Consider the following 25,401-nt stretch of genomic DNA (forward strand, 5'->3'; position numbering starts at 1 on the left):
ATTAAACTAAGTAGAGAAGGAATACAAGCAGTTCTACATAAGATGGACCAAGAAAGGAACACCACATATTCTCAGCCAGTAAAGGAGATTGTTTTGGGAGTTCAGAGTGTTCTGATTAAAACAGAATATTAAGCCACCCTAATTGATAAGATTGATTTTTCACAGTTTTGCTTATTTCACACAGGCTTTGAATTTGTCTTGAATTTCTCTAGTATTTGCCTTCAATTTCTAAGATTTGTGGATTGACTATGCTTTGAGCATAAACAGTTTGAAATTTATATTCAGACACTGCCACCTTGTGGATCATTCCGTCTGTGTCCCCATTCCACCTTTCAAACACTTGGATCTACTGAATCAAGTGATGTTTCCAATGGAAGTGATCCATTCAGAGTTCAGGTTATATCGACAAAACACCAAGAACAATACTAAAAGCTTGACATATGTCATTTAAACTTCATAAGAGCTTTATGAAAGTACTATTAAACCCATTTTAGAGATGAGAACACTAGGCCTGCAAGGGTTATGTAACTTGCCTGAGGTCTCTCAGTAAGAATAGCAGTAAAATTTTATAACTCGATAGCTTGCCTCCAGGTCCCTTCTTTTTACTGCACCCATGTGTAAAACTAATAAATCGAAAACCAAAGTGGTGTGATACTTAAGTTATGTCGTAATATAGAAGGAATGCTATTAGAAAAGATATTAAAGGTTTCACAGATTTGTGAGTGAGAATTTGAAGGACACTCATATAGGAAGAATGTAGCTGAAATAATATTCTTTGATCTAAGAGTTCAGCCTACTATTGGTCTATAATGTTTTGCCTGGCCAATGTACCATGCCTTCTAAGGAAGTACTCCTCGCTCTGATTCATCCATAGACCTTATTAGAGACTGTCAATCATGACATCTTTGATTCTTCTCCTAATCTGAACCAATAGGGATTCTTGGAATTTCCGCATTTGAGGCAGAGGGCTCAGCACTACTATCTTCCCTAATGGCAAAGCTGAAGTGTGCACCAGAAAACTAGTCAGCCAAGTGCTCTCCCGTGGAAGGTGGTCTAGAATAACAGAAAATAAAGCTAAACAGTAAGGTTCCAGTTATTTCTAGGCCAGTTACACTGTCAACTTTCCTGTAAAATAATTATTCTTATGGAACCTAATCAGATTTGGGTTTCCAGCCAAGTTCTCATATTTTCTTTTCTATCACTAGCTTAAGTAAGATAAGCACTGTCATTTGGCACCTCCTGTACAACATGAAAAACATCACTGCACACATAAGGAGTTAGCATTTTTGATTATGAAGGATAGCATTTATTTTGGAAAAATGACATTTTAGGAGTTTATTACAGATGCTGTGCGGCTCAGTATTTTTACAGTGTTTCACTCTTCATGCCTGAACTATTCTTCTCTACTTGCTCCTTGATGGCTTTAAAGCCATTTCTAGTTTTATTTCTTTCTTTAAATCTACTTTATAAATTCCAGTTTAATTATTTTTCTAAACTCTTTTTTGGTGGTACTGGGGTTTGAACTTGGGGCCTTGCCTTTGCTAGGCAGGTGCTCTATCACCTGAGTCATCCCCCCAACCCTAATTTTTTTAATCACCTAATGTTTTCTTGCAATGAAAAATTACTAAATTCAAAACGATAGAAATTAAGAAATGCCCATAATCCCACAAGACAGAAATAAGCACTGTTATAGGTATATTTCAACCCATTCAATCTTTCATGTGTAAACATAAAATTTTTAAAAAGACACAAAATGGCTAATTTTGATTTCTTCCTTCCCTATCCACATTTACAATGCATTTTCATTTAGTTGTATGTATGCTATTTTCTATTTACCTCTAAATTCTGTCCTCCAAGTAACCAGTACCTTTGTACTTTTTTTACTTTTCTAGGGAAAACCGGAGCAATTCTACGTTCCTTGACCTGGAATGTTGTTTCCTACTTATCTAGTTATCGCCTATTCATTCCTCCCATTTTAATTCAAGTGTCATTTCTTTGGGAAATAAAATGAAATCTACAGATTTTGTTTTTTGGAGGGGGCATGTAAAAGTTGCGATTTATGTTTAAGATTTTGGGTGTATGAGCTTTTTGGTTCCCCAGTGCTTACCAAAGGGCCTGACACCTGAAAATTTTTAGGTAAATAAATGACATCTTGGACTAGTTTAGTTGCTGAGGAGACATTTTATTTGTGAAAACTAGCAATGTTTGTGAAGTGTTGCGTGCGAAACACTTTGCTAAGAGCTGCATATGTCTATCTCATCACATTTTAACTATCCCCAAAATGCATTACTGTTCCCACTTGGCCAATGAGGAAACTGAGGTTTTAGAAAAGCTAATTAACTTGTGTGGATAGGTACAAGTAAGAGACAGACACAAGATGTGAACTCAGGTCAACGCATTTATTTACATTACCAGCTTTGTTTGCCACCACTGGCTTTGTTCATGAACACTTAAGTCATAGCGCAGTACTTTCCAAACCACTCACTTCTTACATTGCAGATTGGTCTTAGTTACGTATCAGATAGGAAGTCGGGGACCACAGAAAAGCATTATTCTAGGAAGGGAAACAGGAGTCGGTCCCCGACAGTCTCCTTCACTACGTGGCAGAAGCTGAGCCAAGTGCGGACTGCAGCGCTGTTTGCTGCGAGCCGATGTTTACCGAGTGCCAACCGCGTCAGGCATTCAGCAGCAGGCTTCCCACTCGGTCGTGACGGCTGGCTCTCTCTCCTCCCTAACGCTTCTCACGCAGCCGCTTAAAAGACGGCCCTCAGACGCAGGCTTAAATGGAGAAGAGCCTAGTGCTGCCTGGCGCCGGGCACCGACTGGCGTGACCCGGGTCAGCAGCTGGTGGCACGGGGGCGACAGTGACGCCTGCTGACCAAGGGAGCGGCTCCCGGATCGTCCGGGTGTACCCGGAAGTCCGAGGGCGGCGGGGCTGCGTCCGAAAGCCGACGCCTTCGGTGTCCCAAGGACCCCGCTGCCAGAGCTACGGGGGCGGAAACGCTTTTTGCGCACGACGCTGACAGGGTTCCTACGGCGTGGTAGTCGCACGGCCGAGTCTCCCGTCTTCTCCAAGTCTCCGGAAGAGAGACGTTTCTACCTGGACGGTGGCTGACCCCGAGAGGGACACTTCATCCCCACGGTTAACTTGCGGTTCTCGGCCGCAGCCAGTCCCCGCCCCTAGCCTGCACAGTGGCCTCCAGGCCGCCGGCCGGGTCAAGTTCCACAGGGGCGCCGGGGAAAGGCCGCAGATGGGGTGCTGCCACGCTAGGCCTTCTGGGCAGGTGCCAGCCAATCGCCGCGAGGCACACATGCGCTCCAGCCAATCAACGCCCGTTTTATTTCTGAGTACCGCCCGCTCTAGCCCTTTTTCCCTTCCCCCTCCGCCTCCAGGTGCTTGTAGTCGCGGCTGTAGCTGCGGCCGCCTCCTGAGCTGACCAGGGTCTGGGGACGGGTCCCTCCTGGCGTCCTTCGGTTGCTCTGGTTGCCTTCATTGAGGATGAGTACCCGTGCCGCTGTTTACCGACCCCGTGGAGACCAGCGGCGCACTTTCATCTAGCGACTGGTGAGGCGGTCGGGCTGAGGCGAGGCGTCCCGTCAGCCCTGGGGCGACGGGAGACCGTGTGCCTACGGAGGGTGCGGACGCCCGAGGCGCGGGTGGGCGGCGGGAGGGGACCCCGCGGTGCGGGGATGGCTGAGCCCGCGCGAGTGAGTGGCCCGGGTCCTCGCGGCCGGCCCCCCCGCGCGTCCACCCCGTCAGCTGATGAATGGCCTGTCCCGGCGGTGACCTGCGACGTCGCAGCTCTGCGCGACCCGCCCTCCACCCATGTTGCACTTCTAGTTCTGTCCCGGGTCACTTCCCAGGGAGCCATGGTTTCGAAGCTGTTGCTAGAGGCGCCCCGGTCCCTTGTCCCCCCGTGGAGTCACAGAGTTTTGAGTCCTTTCTGGGGTTTCTGACTTTGAGGCCAGGTTGCAAAGTGAAGTGGGAATTGACTACTGTGTGAAAAGGTTCTTTTAGGGGTAGCTGGGGAGACAGCGTGGAGGCCTTTTGTTAGGTGTCGGGTTCAGTTTTAGTTCAGATGCAAATCGATAACCAGGCCACGGGCCAACCTGGACTTCGACATAGTCGTCAGGCTTCACTTGTGTTAGCAGACTGCATAGTTTTTAGGGAGCACAGCTCGAGTAGTACTCTTTTTCTTATGCTTCCCAAAAGGGCATTACAAATCAGAAATTTACCAGAAATACTTGTGGAGGCAGGAGTATGTGGAGTTCGAGACCAGCCTGAGCTACATAGTAAGACCCTATCTCCAAAAAAAAAAAAAAAAAAACAAAACTGAATGGGTATGACTCTTGTGAATGTGTAGTGTATCTGTAAGGTGCCAATTCGCAGGGTGTCTTGATAATTTCCTTTTTCTGTTTTTGATTTCCTCGAGTTTTGTTTTAGAAACTGAAGTGTGATAGGTGAAGCCAGAAACAGGTGTTTTCTATAAAGAAGTATATTACAGATACTTGCAAAACTTTTGTCACACTACAGTTTACTTCAAGAAAACTTTGAAAACTGGATATTAATTTTTCAGTATGCTAAATTTAACTCAAAATGCTTCTGGTCTATAAAATTCAATAAGACTATAAATAAATGCGCCTGATAATTAAAGAAGCATGGTATCACTTGGTTGTTACAAATGGTACAAAACTGATTTAGTGTTATAGATAGGGTAATAATTCTTTGCCACATCCAGATGTGCTTGTCCCCTAAAATTTGGACAATTTCTCTTTTGTAAAACTAGATATTGTACTGAGAAAGCATTGAACTGAAGTTTCTGAATCTTGTACATGGAATATTTGAGAAAACCTTAGAATGAAATACAATGTTAATAAAGTTAAATTACTAATTTCCTAAAGTTGTATTTCTATTTTAAAATCTATTTTTAGAGCTTACAGAAAGAATTTTCAAATTCCTTGATTACAAGTCACTGTAATCTGCAGATTATAACATTTGTTTTAATTTAATATAAATACAAATTTAAGGGGAAGATATTTTGGTTTTAAAGAACACTTTAATAGTGTAACTTTTTTTCTGGTAGTACAGGCATTTGAACTCAGCGTCTCATGCTTGCTAGACAGGTGCTCTACCACTTGTGTCACTCTGCCAGCTGAAGAGCACTTTAAAACAATAAGCATACTTATTGAATATGTACTATATTTTGTGAAAAATATATAGTATTCTCCTTTCTCCCTTCCCTTATGGAGCTTAAAATCTTTATGTATGAGCAAGGCATACACTTACAAGGCAGATTATTATTGTCATCATTTCACAAATGAAGAAATTGAGGATTGGGAGGCTTAAGTTACTTGCTCAAGATTTTAGATGTAGTAACCCAGTTCTACACTTGATCTTAGCCAGTATGAAGAAGATATAGTAGCCCAATTCTCATTAAGATAATTTTTCATACTGCGGTTTACTACTTATTGAAGATTTCCTAACTGCGTTTTGAGAGAGCAGTTTCATAAAGTAAAATAGGCACTATCTAGAAGACTCTCTATCAACTCATGGATAGGCTACTTAATTCTTCGTAGTAAAATGGAGTCAGTCATATTTACATGGGGCAAGAATGAGGCTGAAATGAGGGTTAAATTTATGTAAAACTCTAAATGTGTCCGTATGAAAGTTCAAACACTGATAAGTATTATGTTTGTAAGCCATGAGGAAGTGGCAGCCTTTTAAAGATCTGGATAAAATGCATCCCAAGCAGAAAGGGCCCTGATACAGTTCACACATTTTCTGTTCTCTTAACAAACAGGTCGTTCTTCCTCTTTTTTTTTTTTTTTTTTTTTTTAAACAACAACAAAAAAACCCACAACTTTTGTTAGATGCTTACCATATGAGTAGTCTCATTAAAATTTCAGAATAACTCAGGAGCTAATAGTTATCTCCTTTTCACATTTGAGAAAATTGAAACTTAAAGAAATTAAGTGCTGTGCCCAAGTTCACTTAGCTATTTAGTTGTAGTTGTATACCTGTGTTACTATTACTAGTTCAGGTATCATTAATTCAGGGGCTGAACTTTATATGCTGCGTAATCCCCAGGCCTCACTGAAATCTCTTTCTGAGGTCCCAGAGCTATTTTTAATATGTGAAGCATGAGTATTAGTTCATTTTGGTCTTTGATATCTTATGGAATGGCATAATCAGATTTGTGTTTTAGGAAGATAACTGGGCTCTTAAAAGGATAAGTAAAAGTGTTGTGAACTTAACTTTGGCTAAAACCTTTGTGGTGGACCAGTGTTTGGTGTTTGACAATTTCCTGTAGCTATACTTTTCTAACTGTATTTCCCTTCAACATTTCATATTTATCATACATAAAACACAATTTCATTTTTAATTTTTTTGTCCTTTTGTTTAGGTTTGTTTTATTTTTCTGATTTCCAGAGTATTCACCCCTTACTCCTCTTCTTAGCTGGCCATCATCCAAGCCAGAACCCTGGGAGTTACCACCATATCTTGTAAATTCAAGATCCTGGATAGACCTGTGAATTCCTACCTTTCAGGCACATGAAGCTATCCAGTATCCCCCATTCTTGTATACATGTTAGACCTCTTCTGAATTATTGGGCATTTTAGAATGGACCAAAATGATTCTAATGGTTTTATATGTATTATTCTCTCTGGATTCCAAGTCATCCCTCTCAATTCATTAGGCAAACTTGTACTCATCCTTTTAGTCTTAATTTATACATCTGTAGAAAATCTCCCCTGTATCCCTCCTTCACTTTCTATTCATGTGTCACTTGTTTTTATCTTTACCACAGGTTTATAATAATATATTTTTATTACTTGCTTGAATAAAATCATCTCCTCTACCAAACTGTGACCCTCTAATTGTAGGAACTTTATAACAGATAATAAATTTTGTTCATTCAAAACAGTTGGTAAACTAGCTATACATTCCTCTAAGTATTATCTCTAAACCTGTAGTTTCTCACTTTATCAAAAATACTTAGAACTTGTTTAATTTTGTATTCCTAGTCACTTGTATCTTCCTGTAGATAAACTGAAAAAGTCAGTATAGTATAATGGAAATGGCATGAATTTTGTTGTTGTTGTTAAACAGATCTGTTTTTGAATTCTAATTCCTTCCTTTACTAGTGATCTGATTTGTGTAGCTTACTTAATATCTCTGGTGTATAATATCTGGTATGTATTAGATACTTAATATTTACTTCCTCTTTTTTTAATAAGTATTTTAATATGTAAGTAAGATTTACAATAGGAATTATAAATTTGGGTAAGAAGTTGGGAGAGAAGTGTGGGCAGGAGACAGATTTCAGAGATTATGAATATGTAAGGTAGAGTTAAAAACATGAAAGGAACTGAAATTATACAGGGAGAATACAAAGTAGAGAAAAAAGAGGACTTCGCATAGAACATTGAGAGAAGCCCAGCATTTGAAGGTAGATTAAAAGAGATGGTGCCCTTGGAAGAAGTGGTAGAAGAGAGATCCTATGCTTACTTGCTTCACTTACTTCCTCCTCTTCCGAGGTCCCTTTCTAGATGCTTGAAGAGAATGAGAGGTTAAAGACTTAAAAGAAGGGAAGGCAAGTAACATAACTGAAAATATTCAAAAGTATTTAGGAAATTGGAGGTCACTAATAACTAGAATAGTTTCATTGGAGAACTAGCAGTTAACAGTGGTAATGAGGGTAAAACATAAATTTTGGGATTAAAATTCATTACCTTTTTGTTACTGGAAAATCATAATGAAAGCTATTATTTATTACTAGGCACCATAGTAGACATTTCATTAATCATTAACAATAACTTTGTGAAGTTGGTGGCATTATGTTCATTTTAAGGTGAAGAGTGAGGACTTGGAGAAGTGATAGTTTTTAGTTATATATCAAGTAACAGCTGACTTTGCTATAGTTGAGTCCAAATATGTAGGATGCTAAGAAACCCTCTTAGTCACTTCCATATTTATAATATTTTGTGTATGTATACACATATGCATGATATGGTATGGTTTTTATATATTTAATATTCATCTTTTCCCCTTTAAATGTTGAAATTATGTAAAGTAACAATTAGAAATTCTCTTATATCTTAATTTTTTTATGTAGGGTTTGAGTGATTCAACAGTAAGTATTTCCTTTCAGATATTATGCATACAGTGAAAATACAAAGATGGTGGGATTTTAGAGCATCAAAAGAATGAAATTAAATTATATGTGACTATTTTGCTTTGTGTCATGCAGTTTTAACATTTTAAGCCACTCAAGGCTTTGGTTCCTTTTTCTTTGTGTTAGTAAACTACTAAACACTTTTTGTTGTTTAAATTAATATTTTAAGAAGAGGGTGATTTTATAGGGACTATTTTCTTTTCTTTTTATTTTTTGCTGTCTTTGAGGTGCATTTTTTTTTCTTTTTCATTTATTCATATGTGCATGCAATGTTTGGGTTATTTCTCCCCCCCCACCCCTCCCCCTTCGCTTCCAAGCAGAAATTGTTCTGCTCTTCTCTAATTTTGTTGAAGAGAGAGTATAAACAATAATAAGAAGGACAAAATGCTTTTGCTAGTTGAGATAAGGATAGCTATTCAGGTCGATTCCTAGCATTGCTTCCATGTACATATATGTTACATTCTAAGTTGATTCTTCTTGAACTGACCTTTTTCTCTAGTTCCTGATTCCTTTCTCCTATTGGCCTCCGTTGCTTTAAAGTTTCTGCATTAAGTTTCTTTGCACTGAGGACATTAAATACTGTCATGTTTTTTGGGTTTCTTACCTATCCTCATACCTCCTTTGTGTGCTCTAGTCTTACAATGTGACCAAAGTCCAATTCCCTTGCTGTATTTGCCCTTGATCTAAAGTCCACATATGAGGGAAAACATACGATTATTGGTCTTCTGAGCCTGGCTAACCTCACTCAGGATGACGTTCTCCAGTTCCATCCATTTACTTGTGAATGGTAAGATTTCATTCTTCTTCATGGCTGAGTAGAATTCCATTGTGTATAAATACCACATTTTCTTAATCCATTCATCAGTAGTGGGGCATCTTGGCTGTTTCCATAACTTGGTTATTGTGAACAGTGCTGCAATAAACATGGGTGTGCAAGTGCCTCTGGAGTAACCTGTGTCACATTCCTTTAGGATCCCACTCTTGGATCCCCAGGAGTGGGATTGCTGGATCATATGGCAGATGTATGTTTAGATTTTGAAGAAGCCTCCACATTTGTTTCCAGAGTGGTTGTACTAGTTTGCATTCCCACCAGCAGTGTATGAGGGTTCCTTCTTCCCCACATCCTTGCCAACACCTGTTGGTGCTGTTTCTAATGATGGCTATTCTAACAGGGGTGAGGTGGAATCTTAGTGTGGCTTTAATTTGCATTTCCTTTATGGCTAGAGATGATGAGCATTTTTTCATGTGGTTTTTTTGGCCATTTGAATTTCTTTGTTTGAGAAAGTTCTCTTTAGTTGCCCATTTCTTTATTGGTTCATTAATTTTGGGAGAGTTTAGTTTTTTGAGTTCCCTATATATTCTGGTTATCAGTCCTTTGTCTGATGTATAGCTGGCAAATATTTTCTCCCACTCTGTGGGTGGTCTTTTCAGTTTAGAGACCATTTCTTTTGTTGTGCAGAAGCTTTTAAAATTTCATGTGGTACCATTTGTCCATTCTTTCTCTTAGTTGCTGAGCTGCTGGGGTTCTATTGAGGAAGTCCTTGCCTATACCTATTAGTTCCAGAGTGTTTCCTGCTCCTTCCTGTACTAACTTCAGAGTTTTGGGTCTGATATTAAGGTCCTTGATCCATTTTCAGTTGATACTAGTACAGGCTGATAAACACGGATCTAGTTTCAGTTTTTGCAGATGGCTAACCACTTTTCCCAACAACTTCTGTCAAATAGGTTGTCTTTTTCTCCCTCGTATATTTTTAGCGCCTTTGTCAAAATTAAGGTGGGTATAGTTGATGGTGTTTAGGAGTTTTTGGGTAGAGGTGCTTGGGTCTTTAAGGTATAGGATCATATTGTATGCAAATAGGGATATTTTAACAGTTTCTTTACCTATTTGTATTCCTTTTAATACTACTTCTTGCCTAATTGCTCTGGCTAGGAATTCCAGTACTATGTTGAATAGGAGTGGGGATGGTGGGCAGCCTTGTCTTGTTCCTGTTTTTAGGGGAAATGGTTTCATTTTTCACCATTAAGTATAATGCTGGCTGTAGGTTTGTCATATATAGCTTTTATAATGTTGAGGTACTTTCCTTCTATTCCTAATTTTCTTAGAGCTTTTATCATGAAATGGTATTGAAGCTTATTGAAGGCTTTTTCTGCATCTATTGAGATGATCAAGTGGTTTTTGTCTTTGCTTCTATTAATGTCTTTGCTTCTATAAATTTACTGATTTTCATATGTTGAACCACTCCTGCATTCCTGGGATGAAGCTGACTTGGTTGTGGTGAATGATCTTTCTGATGTGTTGTTGAATTCGGTTTGCCATTATTTTGTTGAGTATTGTCGCATCGATGTTCATTAAGGAGATTGGCCTATAGTTCTTTTTGGAGGTGTCTTTGCCTGGTTTTGGGATGAGTGTAATACTGGCTTCATAAAATGAGTTAGGCAGTTTTCCTTCCCTTTCTATTTTGTGGAACAGTTTAAGGAGGGTTGGTATTAGTTCTTCTTTAAATGTCTGATAGAATTCAGCAGAGAATCCATCTGGTCCTGGACTTTTCTTTTTTGGGAGACTCTTTATTGCTGCTTCAATTTCATTTTGTGTTAGAGATCTATTCAGTTGATTAATGTCCTCTTGGTTCAATTTTAGATGATCATAAGTATCTGTAAATCTGTCCATTTCTTCAAGATTTTCAAATTTATTTGAATATAAGTTCTGAAAGTAGTCTGATAATTTCCTGGATTTCCATGGTGTTTGTTGTTATCTCCCCTTTTACATTCCTGATTTTACTGATTTGGGTTTTTTCTTTCCTCATTTTAGTCAGATTTTCCAGGGGTCTGTCGATCTTGTTTATTTTTTCAAAGAACTAACTTTTTGTTTCATTAGTTCTTTGTATTTTTTTTTGTTTGTTTCTATTTCATTGATTTCAGCTCAAGTATTATTTCTCTTCTTCTGTTTGTTTTGGGATTTTCTTGTTCTTTTTCTAGGAGTTTGAGATGTAGCAGTAAGTCATTGATTTGAGCTCTTTCTGTCCTTTTAATATATGCACTTGTGGCTATAAACTTTCCTCTCAGGACTGCCTTTGCTGTGTCCCATAGGTTCTGGTAGGTCGTGTTTTCATTTTCATTAACTTCCCGCAACCTTTTAATTTCCTCTTTTATTTCATTGATGACCCATTGATCATTGAGCAATGGGTTGTTCAGTTTCCAACTGTTTGCATGTTTTTTGCTATTATTTTTGTTGTTGAGTTCGAGTTTTAATGCATTGTGACAGATAGAATGCATGGTATTCTTTGTATTTCCTTATATTTGCTGAGTCTTGTTTTGTGCCCTAGGATATGAGCAGTTTTGGAGAAGGTTCCATAGGCTTCTGAGAAGAATGTATATTGTGTAGACGTTGGATGAAATGTTCTGTAGACATCGGCTAGGTCCATGTGATTTATGGTATGATTTAGATCTAGGATTTCTTTATTGATTTTTTGTTTGGATGACCTATCTATTGGTGATAGGGGGTATTAAGGTCTCCCACTACCACTGTGTTGGAGTTTATATATGTTTTTAGGTCCTTCAGAGTATGTTTGATGAAATTGGGTGCGTTGATGTTGGGTGCGTATAGGTTGATGATTATTATTTTCTTTTGGTCTATTTCCCCTTTTATTAGTATGGAATGTCCTTTATGTCGTTTGATCAATGTAAGTTTGAAGTCTGTAGGGACTATTTTCAATTAAATAATTCAGTATCAACTGCTATTAAATGCTCTTATTTCCAGATGGGAAATAAGAATAGTTAAGAACAGAAAGCTAGTTGACTTTTGGTTCTTTATATGATTTGAAGTGGGAGTGGAAATAATAGATTTGGAATATTTTGTATCTTTACCTGGTACACAGAAATTTTCTGTGTACCCGTAGTATGTCTCTAAATAGTCTTAAAACTTTTTCAGTGCTCTCAGCCTATATATTAAGATTTGTAGGGACTACAAGCAAGATTTTTTTCTTTAAAATTTGTATAGTTTTCAAATTATATTGAATTTATTCATCTTTTGTGACTTTTAGATTTCAGAGGCCTTTTGTACTTTGTGATTATAAGAGGAGTCTCCTACGTTTCAATTTAGTGTTTCTATGCTTCCATTTTTGATATTTGTTTTTGTGCCATCTAGAATTTATATTGGCATAAAGTGTCTAAAGTTATTTCTTTTCCAGATAGCTATTCAGTTGTTCTAACATCCATAGTTTATCATTTTCTCTTGTGGTGAAGGACCTTTTAGGTTTGAAGACGTTACTAGCACAGTGCCGGCACGTAGTAAAAACTAAATAACTGGTGGAGTATTGGTTATTGTTGTGGTAGTGATGGTGATAGTATAGTTTTAGGTGGTAGAGTTGGAAAGGATTCTCATAAAGGACTAAATTTAAATGTGCTTATAGTTTCTGGGGATATAGCTTACAGATGACAGAAACACAGAAGAGGAAGAATGAAGGTACTGGAAGGAAAGAGGTCACCTCCAGGTACAAATATGGAGGAGGTTAACCTTAATAATAGGAGTGGAATAAATGAGGTAAGGATGACTGATATAAGTATGGACACTATAAATACGAAAAGTTGATAGCTTTTTAAAAAATAGGGTTTGAGAGCTTGTAAATATGGAGCTAGTTGTAATTTAAAGTACAGTAAGCTCACCTTATTCACAGATTTAGTACAAGTAGTTTTGACCAAGCACGAGCAAATATAAATAATAAATCAAATCTCAAAAATGAAAATTTTAAATTCCTAAATTGGCTGTACTAAATTCATTTAATGTGGAGAAGCTCTCAGTCAGTTCTGCATTATTGTCAGTTGTGTTTAAATTATGTAATCTGCTCAGTGTTGCTCTGCCCTCAATTTTGTGAATATATGACTCCCAAAAAACAAAAGGTGCCCCAAAGCAAAGCAAAGGTTATGGTAATCCTGAGCCAAACAGGTATGTAATGTGCTTAATTTAAGTGGTAAGGTGGAAATTTTAGATTTGTTGAAGGGCAGCTGAAGGTAGGCAGTGTTAATGGGAAAAATGAATCAAGCATCCATAGTACAGCACTGAACTCTATGCATCCAGAGCATACATGGTTTTTCCTCAGTGGTGGTCTTCTTAGAATCATATACCTGTAGATACTAAGGGTCTTCTGTACATCAGAAGAATGAGAGACAGACTTTGAATTTTTTCTTTCTTCTCTTATAGGTCGCCCTTGCAATTATGGATTTTTAAAAGGATCAGACAGTGTGGAGGGGGAGTTCCCCTCCTCACTCCCCCTTGGTGCTTGACTCCAGGAATAATTTGTAAATCTGGAAGTTTTTTTTTTTTATGAAGAACTTTGATACAAACTTTATAGAATTATTTATAATTTTTTGATTTAAGTGCCAAAAAATTATATAAAGATATATAGTTTTATACGATTGTTATAAGGATTTAAATTATAATCCAAAAAGAGTCATTTATTCTCTATAATTCTTCCTGAATAGAACCTTTGTGTCTTGGCTTTTTCATTTTTGAAAATTAGTCTTAAAGGGACTATTCTGAAGAAGTAAGCAGTGAAAAAGCAATTAGGATGAATTCTCCCATCCCTGACTGCACGTCAAAATGTCGATCCCTGAAGCATGCTCTGGATGTCCTTTCTGTTGTAACAAAGGGGAGTGAAAACCAGATTAAGACTTTTCTCTCCAGTCATTGTTACAATGCTGCTACTATCAAAGATGCCTTTGGCAGGAATGCCCTCCACCTTGTTTCCTCCTGTGGAAAGAAAGGAGTGTTAGATTGGCTTATTGAGAAAGGAGTGGATCCACTGGTAAAAGACAAGGAGTCTGGCTGGACAGCATTGCACAGGAGCATTTTTTATGGACATATTGATTGTGTTTGGTCTCTGTTGAAGGTAAGAGTACTTGTTTGAAACTGTTATTTGGTAGAGTGTGTTTTTCTTAAAATTTTCATATATTGCACTAAGAATGATTTGCATTTTGTTCTTATCACTTGTTTGATATGGCTATTCTAACTCATTTTTGGAATTAATATTCCCTATATCCTCTTTATTTTAATTTTTTGGGTTGTAAAAATTTAAACATATCAAAGTTTATAATGTATAATTGGCCAATTTTGTGTTATGTCTGTGTCCCATATTATTTTGAAGTAATTCCTAGACATTTTATAGTTTAATCAATACATGTATTGTTAAAAGAAAAACCTAGGCAAAAAAAAAGAAAATTGAACAGAGTTTATTTGAGCAAAGAATGATTCATGAATTGGGCAGCATTTAGAATCAAAGAGTATTTAGCCTGGGGATGTAGCTTAGTAGTAGAGCTCTTGTTCAGCCTGTACAAATCCCTGGATTCCATCCCCACCACTACCACAAAAAAAAAAGTTTAAAAAAATAAAATAAATAAAATTGAGAAGAAAAAAAAAAGAGAAAAGGGGAGAGGGAATGCGATTAAGAAATCTCTGTAGCAGGTAACATGGCTTGGCAAGCTTGCACAGGCTGATACCGAAGTAAGACAAAGAAAATATATTTGAATGGTCAGAGTGAAAGGAACCTAGTTAGAAGTGTGTTTCTGGTTTGTGATTGGTTAAGTCTTCAGTTTCATTTTACAGTTTACATTGGGCTTTGTTTGCTTGCAAAGGAAGTTAATGTTAGTGCTGTCCCAGTCTAATGAAATCCCCCCCAAACTTCAGTATCTTACAGTATTTAAAAAAATATGTTTTTTTCTTAACTAACTGTACTATTAACTGGTTTAAAAGGGCATGTAGGAATTATAGTTTTGAGAAATCTGTACATTTCTTGGTTAGGTAGGCTAAAATGTTTATAGTCTAAAAATTGGTAAGTGAATTTCTATGAAATTTCCCACTCAGTAGATTAAGTCTAGCTTTGTTATGATTAACCAAATGATGAAGTGTTTTAATATACACTTGAATGTCACTTGCACTAATGAATACAAATTAAAAACTCACCATTAGAAGTCAGGAATTCTAAATTTAACAGTTTTGTTTTGTATGGGTATTTTCTCATGTTTATGCAGACCCTACAAAAAAACAAAACAGTTTCTGTCCTCAAGAAACTTATAGTGACATTTAAAAGCCTACTTTGAGTGTCTTCTCTTTATGACATTTAAAAATTATTTACATGATTTTTTGTAGTAATAAATACTGACCAAAATACTTTTTAATATAAATTAACAGTAATTTTGTGTGTGTGTGTGTGTATGTGTGTGGTACTGGAGCTTGAACTCAGGGCCTATGCATTCAGCCACTTCATCAGCCCTTTTTCGTGATGTTGTTTTTCAAGGCTCTTTGCAACCCTTCCATGTAAAGATGTACAGTATGGCTACAGAAAACAAATATGTTTATGCAAATGTGCACATGCACATAGATACAGTGCTAGAAATAGGGTCTTCTAGGCAGTCAGACTTGCCTTACTGTGTTAGTCAGTTTTCTGTTATACAAAATACTTGAGATAAGTTAACTTATAAAGAGGAAAAGCTTATTTTTGCTCACATTTTTTTAGAGGCTTTAGACCATGACTGATTGGCCCCATTGCTTTGGGCCTGTGATGGTGTACTATATATAGCATGTCCAGGAGCCTGCTGTGGAGCAGGCTGCTTACCTATGGCATCTGGGAACCAAGTGTGAGAGAGAGACCAGCATCCCATCATGCTGGTCAGAGCCCCTGACCTAAGACTGCCCACTAGGCCCCATCTCTTAATGGTTCTAGCACCTCCCAATAGTGCCACTGCCTGGAGACCAAGCTTTTCATTTCACAATGGGCCTTTCGAGAACATTCCAGAGCCGAACTATAGCATTTACATGGAAAACTGTCACATTTGGTTCATTTTGATATAAAATTTACTTATTTCTTTGCATTGTCTGGTCAGTCCTCATTCCAGCGAGAACTGGATTTTGATTTTTTTTTTAATTCTCATTTCTGTATGATAGAAAAATATGTATGAATATGAGAGATAATTGTTATGAAGTGATTATGTCTCTCTTTTCAATGTATTTATTGACCATTTGACTTTTTTATCTTTAAGAATAGGAAATAACTGATTAGAAATAAACTGATAAAATACATTTTCTTTTTCTAGCATGGTGTAAATTTGTATATGCAAGATAAAGAAGGCTTGTCACCTTTGGATCTTCTAATGAAGGATAGACCAACTCATGTAGTATTTAAGAATACTGGTAAGAAAATTCCACAAATACGTTACATTAAGGAACAGCTTAGAAAACTTTAATGAAATTTTACTCTGATTAAAATAATGGGAAGATTTTTGTGTGGATATCTGCAAGGAACTTTCACTTTGGTGTGTGGTTGATATTTTGGGTTTTATATTCAGGACAGATTATTTTGCATTTTTAAATTTCCATTCCTATGTATGTGTACAAGACTAGAAACAACCTAAAATGGGAAGACAGAATTAGCTGTTTTAAAATGCTTACTGTATATTTAGAAAATAATACCAGTATTTGAGGTAGATGGAAAAAAGAATGCAAGTGATTATTCTAGCCACACATTTTAATTTCACTTACTTCAGTGTGTCCTTTGGAAATGGGAATTGGCAGAAAAGGAGAAGAGATTTAAGTGGGGTGCTGCATAGTTTGTATCTAAGCTTAAGTCAGGATTCAGTCATGATTTTTGTATTTATCTTGGACACATTACATTGCAGGTAACATTATAATTCCATTCTAGGACTTGATCAGCCTTCCAGAATAAAAATGAAGATTTATATCATAAACTTAGCTGTGATTAAGTTATATCTCAGTTTAATAGAATCTTACCCTAATCACTAGTGTGATTTTGTGTACTAAGATTAAACTATTGAAAATTAATGTTTTTCTAGAAATACTAATATCACATTTGCTTCATGCGGAGCCTTTATATGTACGGATTAATAATAAGTGTATTTAAAGTAACTATATGTATTTTTAAGGAAACTAGGTACAGCTGGTGTGGTTTACTCATGTGGTAGTTCCAAACAAGCAACAAATTTTTTGATTGTTTACGTTGGAGACAGGCTCTTTTGATTTGGACCTTCTGGTTTCTAGAACTTCCCGTATAATAGGTATATAATTTAAAGAAAGTATTAGTAGGTTTCTAAATATAGTAGTTAATATGGTTGCTAAATTAGTTCCTATCATGAGTCATGTTTTAGATAAACTGATCAGTAGTATATATCTATAATTTAAACATTTGTTTTAAAATATAAAAGTATAAAACATAATTTTCATTTTAGATCCAACCGATGTCTACACTTGGGGTGATAATACAAATTTTACTCTGGGTCATGGAAGTCAGAATAGCAAGCATCACCCAGAGTTAGTGGATTTGTTCTCCAGGAGTGGTGTTTACATCAAGCAGGTAATTGGAAGTATATGTGGACTTTCAGAGATTAGAAAGAATTTTGAATTTGATAGTTGAAATTTTCATGTGAGTTTATGTTAATTGTAATTTTACTGAAGATACAATAACATTTTAATGAGGAAATCTATCAGTAGACATGTACTAATTCCATTTTTTATTTTGAATTCCTTAATCATATTTAGACTGTAAAATACCCTAATAATATGAGATGTTTGTTCAAGGAATGTTAGAAATTAGAAAATGCTATTTAGATGTTAATTTAAATTTAAGAAGTTAGAGCTTCTGTTAATTTTCTGGTTTTTGTTTCTACTTGATAAAAATTGGAATTCTTCTGGTTTTCTTAAGTGAATTTGTTGATACTCAATATTATTTTTGGTAAGTAAATGTTATTTTTGTGTGTAAAATTAATTTCTTTAGCCTCAGCCTTTCTCTTCAAGTTTAACTGTACCCTAGCCAGTATTTTAAGATTTTTTACATTTAACAAGTCTGAAGTGTTATTTTTGCCACTTAAACTCTTCACTTATCTTTTTATTTGGCTGTATTGGGATTGGAACTCAGACCTCATGCTCACTAGACAGGTGCTCTACCACTTGAGCTATGCCTCCCAGCCTCTTTTCACTTTATTTTTTAAATAGGGTGTCTCATGTTTTTTGTCTGGGGCTGGCTTTGGACTGCTAAGATTGGCCTCTTCCTAGGTAGGATTGCAGGCATGTACTACCATGCCCAGATTTTTGTTAAGATGGGGTCTCTACCTTTTTGCCAGAGCTGGCTTTGAACTGCAATCTTCTCAATCTCTGCTTCCTGAGTAAATGGGATTATAGGTGTGAGCCATCAGCCTGGTCTTCTACTTAGTTTTTAATGTTATGAACCTCAGTTTCTAAATCCTGCATATGATGCCTCATGTCTACTGAGTTTATCTTTGGTCTTATGAACTGTGTTAGGACTATAGTAACACGTGAGATAATCAACTTAAAAAGAGGAAAGGTTAATTTGGCTTACAGTTTTGGAGGTTCCAGTCCATGTCCGGTTGCTTGTGTTGTTTTTGGGCCTGGTGAGGTAGCACAGCATGGCTGGGACTGCAGTAGAGCAGGCTGCTTACCTCATAGCAGCAGGGAAGCAGAAAGAGAATGAGAGACTTGATATCACACAATCCCCCCTTGAGAGCATGCCCCTAAGGACCTAAAACCTACCACTAGGCCCCATTTTTTATAGGTTTCTACCTCTTTGCCATAGTACCAAACTGAAGACCAAACCTTTAACACATGGACTTTTAGGGGGACAGTTCAGCTCAAACCTAGCTGCCAAGCCTTTTTTAAGGTCTTAAACTATGACAGCAGTGTCCTAACTTCTTAGCTATACTCATTTCCATCCCTTGTTACTATTCTCCAGAATTATTTTTACAAAGCACAACTAGTTAATGTCTTCACCTGCAATAAAATCCAATCTCTGTGTCTTGGAATGTAAGGCCTTCTTACTCTTCTTAAATTACCATGCCCCTCATCTTTCCCATCACTTCCTAGTTGTGGTTTTTGCATTTTGAATTTGTAAAGCTACTTTAGACCCAAATTATCAACTTGGAACTTTATTTTTTAAATCAGTATAGTACTAGAGCTTTATCAGCTTTCATATAATGTTCGTATATTGTATACAAACACTTAGCTCATGTTTTGAGATTGAACTCTCAGTTTTTAGAACTACTTTGACTGTGCATGCCTGGTCTACCTAGTACAGTTCTGGTTTATGATGATTTTCCTGGTGTAATTGTGAATATCCCTTTTCATTCCCAAAAATATTTGGATGATAAATTATCATCTTGGTCACTGCAGAACACAGCACAGTTTACAGTTTTCTTTTTAACTAAAAGCTGTGATCTAATGGATCATAACCAGTAATTTTAAAAAATGAAATAGAATAAACTCTAGAAAATTTTAACTTTTGAGAGACCAGGAACAGCAGCCTATGTATGAAAACTGACTGGAGAATTAGAGTATAGTGGTATCATAAAAACTAGGATTCTGGTAAGCCATCTATATACCTGGAAGAAACTTAGGAGAGTGAAAGGAATTGGGGTGGGCAGGAGTCACAACCTGGTGCAGAGTCTGTAGTATATGTGAGCGAGGTGAGCAATTAGAGCAGAGGTGGCAAGCATATATACTGTTCTAACAGCCTAGAACCTTATGCAGGCATTGCAAATCAAAATATATATAAAAGGTAATACAGTTTTGATTGTATATTATATAATATGTACTATTTTTTCACACATATATCATACTGACCTTGAGCAGATCCTCAGAATTCTTCAAATGATAATCTATTCATAGCTTTTAATAATTGATCAGAGTTAGGGCATGAGGAAGATTTTCCTTTCCTGAAATAGTATGTGATATAGCCAGATTTCCTAAACTTTTAAGGAACAAGGACTTTATACCAGAGTGAAGGAATAATGATACCTTAGGAAATTGGAGGCAGATTTTTATCTTTTGATCCTAAGATAATGTGATATGGAAGAGTTGAACATATCCTATTGGATTTTATGGGTGGAAGAGTAGACAAAAAAAAAGCCATATATCAGTAAATGTAGGGAAGTAGGATTACTTTGTGAACAGGCAGATCAGTCACAAAGTGAGAGTACAATAAGCACCCGGGATGGGTTTGAGAGAAGGAAAAGTATGTAAATTTCAATAAGGGAAGAGGAAGCAAAATACCGGGTGCCAATTAGATAGAGAACTCCATTAGTCACTGAAAAACACCTGGTTCTGTAGTACAGTACCAAATGAATTATAGTATAGAGACTATTAATACTAGCACTAAATATTCTAAACTTAAGGTGAAAAGCTGTGCTTAGCTGTCTTGTTAAAAAAAAAATCAGGATTTAAAGTTGGAAGAGTAAAAACTCTCTGTATCACAGGCTGTTTAAGAGTAGAAGCCAGAAACGTAGAATGACATTCTAATAATAATATAAGATTTAACAAAATATATTATTTCTGATTCATAAAATAATTTTTATTTCAGAAATCCTAACTTGAAAGGACAAATTTGTTTTTAGATTTCTTTTAAGATATTTGTGATGCAGCTAAATGAGATAATGGCCTTTGCATTCCTTTTTATTTTTTCTGACAGGCCTATTGTGTTCATAGAACTCTCTGAGTGATCTAAGGATATGTCTAAATATTTAGAGCTTATAGTTCAGCTCATAATTTTCTTATATTTCTGAGGGGCTTGACTTTCCGGAAAATGATTCCAGGATTCCTTTCTTTGATACTCATCTTTTTATATCCTAAGTATAACTGCAAATAATTTTTAAAAATGAGAAAAAAGACTTTTAAGCAGTATGAAGGTAGAGTGAATATAATTAATATTAGATGCATTGAAAATAATCAAACTATGTCCTGGGGTTAGGTATGTAAGTACAAACATTTAAAACTGCTGTTGGTTTCTTGTTACTGCTTTTTGATGATACAGTTCAACCATTTCAGTATTCTTGTCTTTAGGAGTATGTGAATGTCTGATCGTGTGCCAGGAGGCAGGCAGAGTATTGGGAAGAAGAAGAAAGGAAGTGGGAAAGAGAAAAATTTGAAAATAAATACAAAATTGTTTAATGCCATATATGATATCAAAGAAATATTTGATAAAATCAGATATACAACAGACATAGTACTTTTCCACTGTGTATCAATAACCTTATTTAAAAAAACTAGATCTTTCTGCTGCTTTTATTAATAGTACATATTACTTTTTGGTAATCTTTAAGTTGCATATTGTAGTTGTTTGGTATTTCATTAAATTACAAAATGAGAGACAATCATTTTTTGTAATTAAAGACTTAAAACTTATATTTTCTTTGTTTATTCTATAGATTCTATTCTTCATTTAATCTATTCTATAGGTAGCACATATTTAATTGCCTTCTTTGTTCTTTTCCCATGTAAGGGTTTGTAGCCATAATTTAAAATAAGTATTTTTTATTTTTATTATAGAAAACTTTAAACAGAGAATAGTATAGTGAATCTCCTTGTTCCCATCATGTTGTATATGCAGTTAACAATATTGTTTTTTTTTGTTGTTGTTGTTTTTTTTGTTTAACACAAAGAACTTTTTAAGAAATTTTCTTTTGTTTACCCCTAGGTGGTGCTTTGTAAATTTCACTCGGTGTTTCTGTCTCAGAAAGGGCAGGTTTACACCTGTGGTCATGGTCCTGGAGGACGGTTAGGCCATGGAGATGAACAGACATGCTTGGTAATAAAAAATGTCATTATAGAGTTTAGGTAACTTCTGTAAAACTGACAGACTGGAAGCTTTGACTAATTAAGTTTACCCTCATCTCCCCAACTGTGTGGAAAAAATATACCAATTGATAATAGACTAAAAGAAATCAGTTCCCTGGAATATAACGTTCAAATTAAGTACTTGAATACAAAGTAAAAGTATAAAAGAAATATTTTCCTTACAACAAATAATGAGTCAGGAAAATACATAAGCTAGTAGAAAAAAACTGGTAAAAAACTTTTCCTGAAGACATCTAGGTTTTTTTTTATTTTCAGTTTTGTATTAAAATATCTGTGGCCTAAACATTGGCCCAGTATTTTCATTGTATAATTACAAAATTGATTTTAATGGTACTGAAACTTACTGGTAATTAGAAAAAAACTACACTTTATTATATGTCAGAAATTTGGCTCACTAGATTAGTTTTAGGATTTTTTTTTTTGAAAGAATTACTAGTATATTTTTCATCTACTAAAGAGTGCTTTAAAAAGGAGAGAAAGCTATAATGATAGCTTCCATTTTTGAATGTTTATTAATTCTAGTTTTTATTTTTATGTTTTGTGCATTATTACTGTCTTGAGCCTCATAACAACCCTGTAAGACGCAAGCATTATCTTTATTTCATGAATGATGGTAATACTAATAAAGCACTTACCTGTTGGTTGCTTAGTTTGTTTTCAGATGAGGAAAATTAGGTGCAGATAAGTTAAAAATTTGATTGAGATCAAATAGCTAGTAAGTGGCTGAAGTAAGATTTGAACCTAGGATATATGATAAATATGTTTGGTTACTCACTAAAGGGAAGTGTGTATTCACAGTGTTTCCCCCAGTATTCCCCCAAATACTTTAAAGAGCTCCCTTTATTCATACCAAACGAATTTGTATTTGGAATATGGTAAAAGGGCTTAAAAATCACTTGAATTATTTTATTGAAATTTTTTACTATGCTTATATATATTTTGCTCACAAATCAATGACCATATAGTGTTAAACTATATTTTATTAAACTATGGTATCAAAGAACCACCCTTTGATGAAATGTAGAGTTTACCTGTGATAGATAAAGCTATATGTCAGTCATACAATTTTGGATATAGTATCATCAGATTCTATTTGCATTTTATATAAATGGTTAATATAAGCAAATGTATTACAATAAAGTTTATTTTATAGGTTCCCAGGCTTGTGGAAGGACTGAGTGGTCACAGTTGTTCCCAAGTTGCAGCTGCTAAGGATCATACTATTGTATTAACTGAAGATGGATGTGTTTATTCATTTGGTCTAAATACTTTTCATCAGTTAGGAATTATTCCTCCATCTTCCAGTTGTAATGTACCCAGACAGGTAAGCCTCTTTTTTTAAACAATAAGATAACTATTTGCTATAAAACCTATATGGACAAAAAGGTTGATAGAGCAACTATTTTTACTTAGTTAACTTCACCTTCAATGGTATATGCACATATATATTCTTAGGAGAAATTAAGTATAGTACAAATTGACATTGTTTGGAGTAAGAACAAAGCACTTGGGAAGTTAAGTACCAAATTACTGTAGATTCACCTTTTAAGTATTAATAAGAAGAGGGAGAACCTGGTTTGTTCTTTCTGTTTTTTTGGGCTTTTTATTTTGCTGTTGGGAATTGAAGCCAGGGCCTCACACATGCTAGGCAAGTGCTCTACCACTGAGCCGTTTGCTCAACTTCATATTTAATTGGGTTAGAAACTTAAAAGGTTTGGGCTGGGGACATGGCTCAAGTGGTAGAGCACCTGCCCAGAAACTTAAAACAATTTTTCATTCTTGAGAAACATATATGAAATTTATCAATACAACATGGACCTGTGCAAATAAGGCACTAAGAAACCCAAGTTTTATTTGCTTCATTAAATCTTCCTCTGCACAAATGACACACCTGGTAAATTGGTATGAGAGGACATAGCTCCAAAATCTACCATTCTTTGTCACTTTCCCATTCCCATCTGCAGAGCTGCCACCAAAAGGTGCTGTTTCCCCAACTCAGGAATCTAGTACATAGAATTGGGATTAGTGCTCTCAGTTTATTAGAATTGTCGTTTCTAACAAATGTTTTTACAGCTAATACAGTTTTGCATTTTAGATGTTAAAGTTCTGTATTGTTTTAATCCTGTGGATTTAAAATTATTATTAGATATACATTTGTATTAAGTGTTTAAATCTGCCAGTTTCCTGTTTTGTATGATTAATGAATCAGTGGCATTGCCCCATAATTTTGGGGGTTAGTCTCCAATCTGATACTTTTTAGAAGATCCATATTCCTCAATGAACATGGAATTTGTGGATATTGTATCTTTTTTTTTTTTTTTCCTGACTTTGGTGAACGGTGAGGTATATTGTGATATTTAATCATTTTATAGGCATAGCATGTAGATTTTAGTCCTGTTTTTAGTCTCATTATATGGATACCTTGGAGTCCTGGGTTGATATGGACATATTTAATATTCTTAACTGGGGAGTTTTGATTCCCAGACATCAATTGGCAGTGACAGCAGACATTCTTTAGTTGTTACAATAGGAATGAGATAGTGGTGCTACAGCCAATTACTAGGTAAGAGTCCAGCTGTGTTGCTTACCATCCTATAGCATACAAGTTAGTCCCTCACAACCAAGAATCATCTGACTCAAAATGTCAGTAGTGTGACTGTTGTGAGATCCTGGATATGTCAAATTTAAAAGTACTGCATTTTCTGAGAATGACTGTTTTGTACCTTGCAAAAGAAGCAAACAAAAAACATAGCCCATAGTTTAATGATTTGGTTTTTATACCATGCTAATTTTCTGCTGACTGAAAGTGGCTGCATTGGAATGTTTTGTGTTCTGAGAAGGGTTTGGGTCTCAGTATGAGTGCCAAGATCTGTTAGCAGTGACTGCCATTAGCACTTGAGAAGATGGTAGTAGTAAGAATACCAGATATTTTACTGTATCTTTGAAAAAATTGTACTAGATCACAGATATATAATAAACTACAGTCTTGTGTTTTTTTGAATAGATGCAGGCAAAATATCTGAAAGGAAGGACAATCATTGGAGTAGCAGCAGGCAGGTTTCATACAGTGCTATGGACCAGAGAAGCTGTTTATACTATGGGACTAAATGGTGGACAACTGGGTAAGAAATCCTTCATGGCAATATCTAAAAAGTAAATTGGGGCCTTACAACAGGTGTTTTATGATTTGTTTATTTGTGTAATTTTTTAGGTTATTTGCTAGATCCCAATGGAGAAAAGTGTGTAATTGCCCCTCGGCAAGTCTCTGCTCTTCATCATAAGGACATCACTCTGTCTTTGGTTGCTGCAAGCGATGGGGCAACGGTCTGTGTTACCACAAGGGGAGATATTTACTTACTTGCAGACTACCAGTGCAAGAAGATGGCATCTAAGTATGTGCATTATGAAAAAGAAACATAACTTTAATGATAGTTCACGTTTTCCAACAAATATTTGAGTGCTAGCTTTATGTTACGGGTAGTAAATGTTAAGTGAAAAAATTGGGGAGGAAGTCAGGAATTTTTGCCTTTGATGATCTTTGTCTTTTGGCAAGGATTCTGTGAATAAGATTTCTT

The 25,401-nt window shown here is 36.0% G+C and overlaps 1 protein-coding gene across 5 annotated transcripts in view; it reads left to right on the forward strand.

Moving 5' to 3' along the window:
• Positions 1-2,659: 2,659 nt before the first annotated feature.
• Positions 2,660-25,401, forward strand: part of LOC109678959 (inhibitor of Bruton tyrosine kinase) — an 89,842-nt gene continuing 67,100 nt past the window's right edge. Inside the window, exons 1-8 of one of the 5 annotated variants that reach the window (XM_074079020.1) lie at positions 2,660-3,565; positions 13,376-14,063; positions 16,264-16,360; positions 17,413-17,537; positions 21,666-21,776; positions 22,980-23,150; positions 24,831-24,948; positions 25,038-25,218. In XM_074079020.1, the coding sequence (XP_073935121.1) occupies positions 13,743-14,063; positions 16,264-16,360; positions 17,413-17,537; positions 21,666-21,776; positions 22,980-23,150; positions 24,831-24,948; positions 25,038-25,218 (1,124 nt within the window). In that variant the 5' untranslated portion in view covers positions 2,660-3,565; positions 13,376-13,742. The remainder of the gene's footprint in view (positions 3,566-13,375; positions 14,064-16,263; positions 16,361-17,412; positions 17,538-21,665; positions 21,777-22,979; positions 23,151-24,830; positions 24,949-25,037; positions 25,219-25,401) is intronic. The other 4 variants (XM_074079012.1, XM_074079004.1, XM_074079001.1 and 1 more) reach the window with 4 other exon arrangements.

Source organism: Castor canadensis, chromosome 1 (assembly GCF_047511655.1).
Source record: "Castor canadensis chromosome 1, mCasCan1.hap1v2, whole genome shotgun sequence".
Taxonomy (NCBI): Eukaryota; Metazoa; Chordata; class Mammalia; order Rodentia; family Castoridae; genus Castor; species Castor canadensis.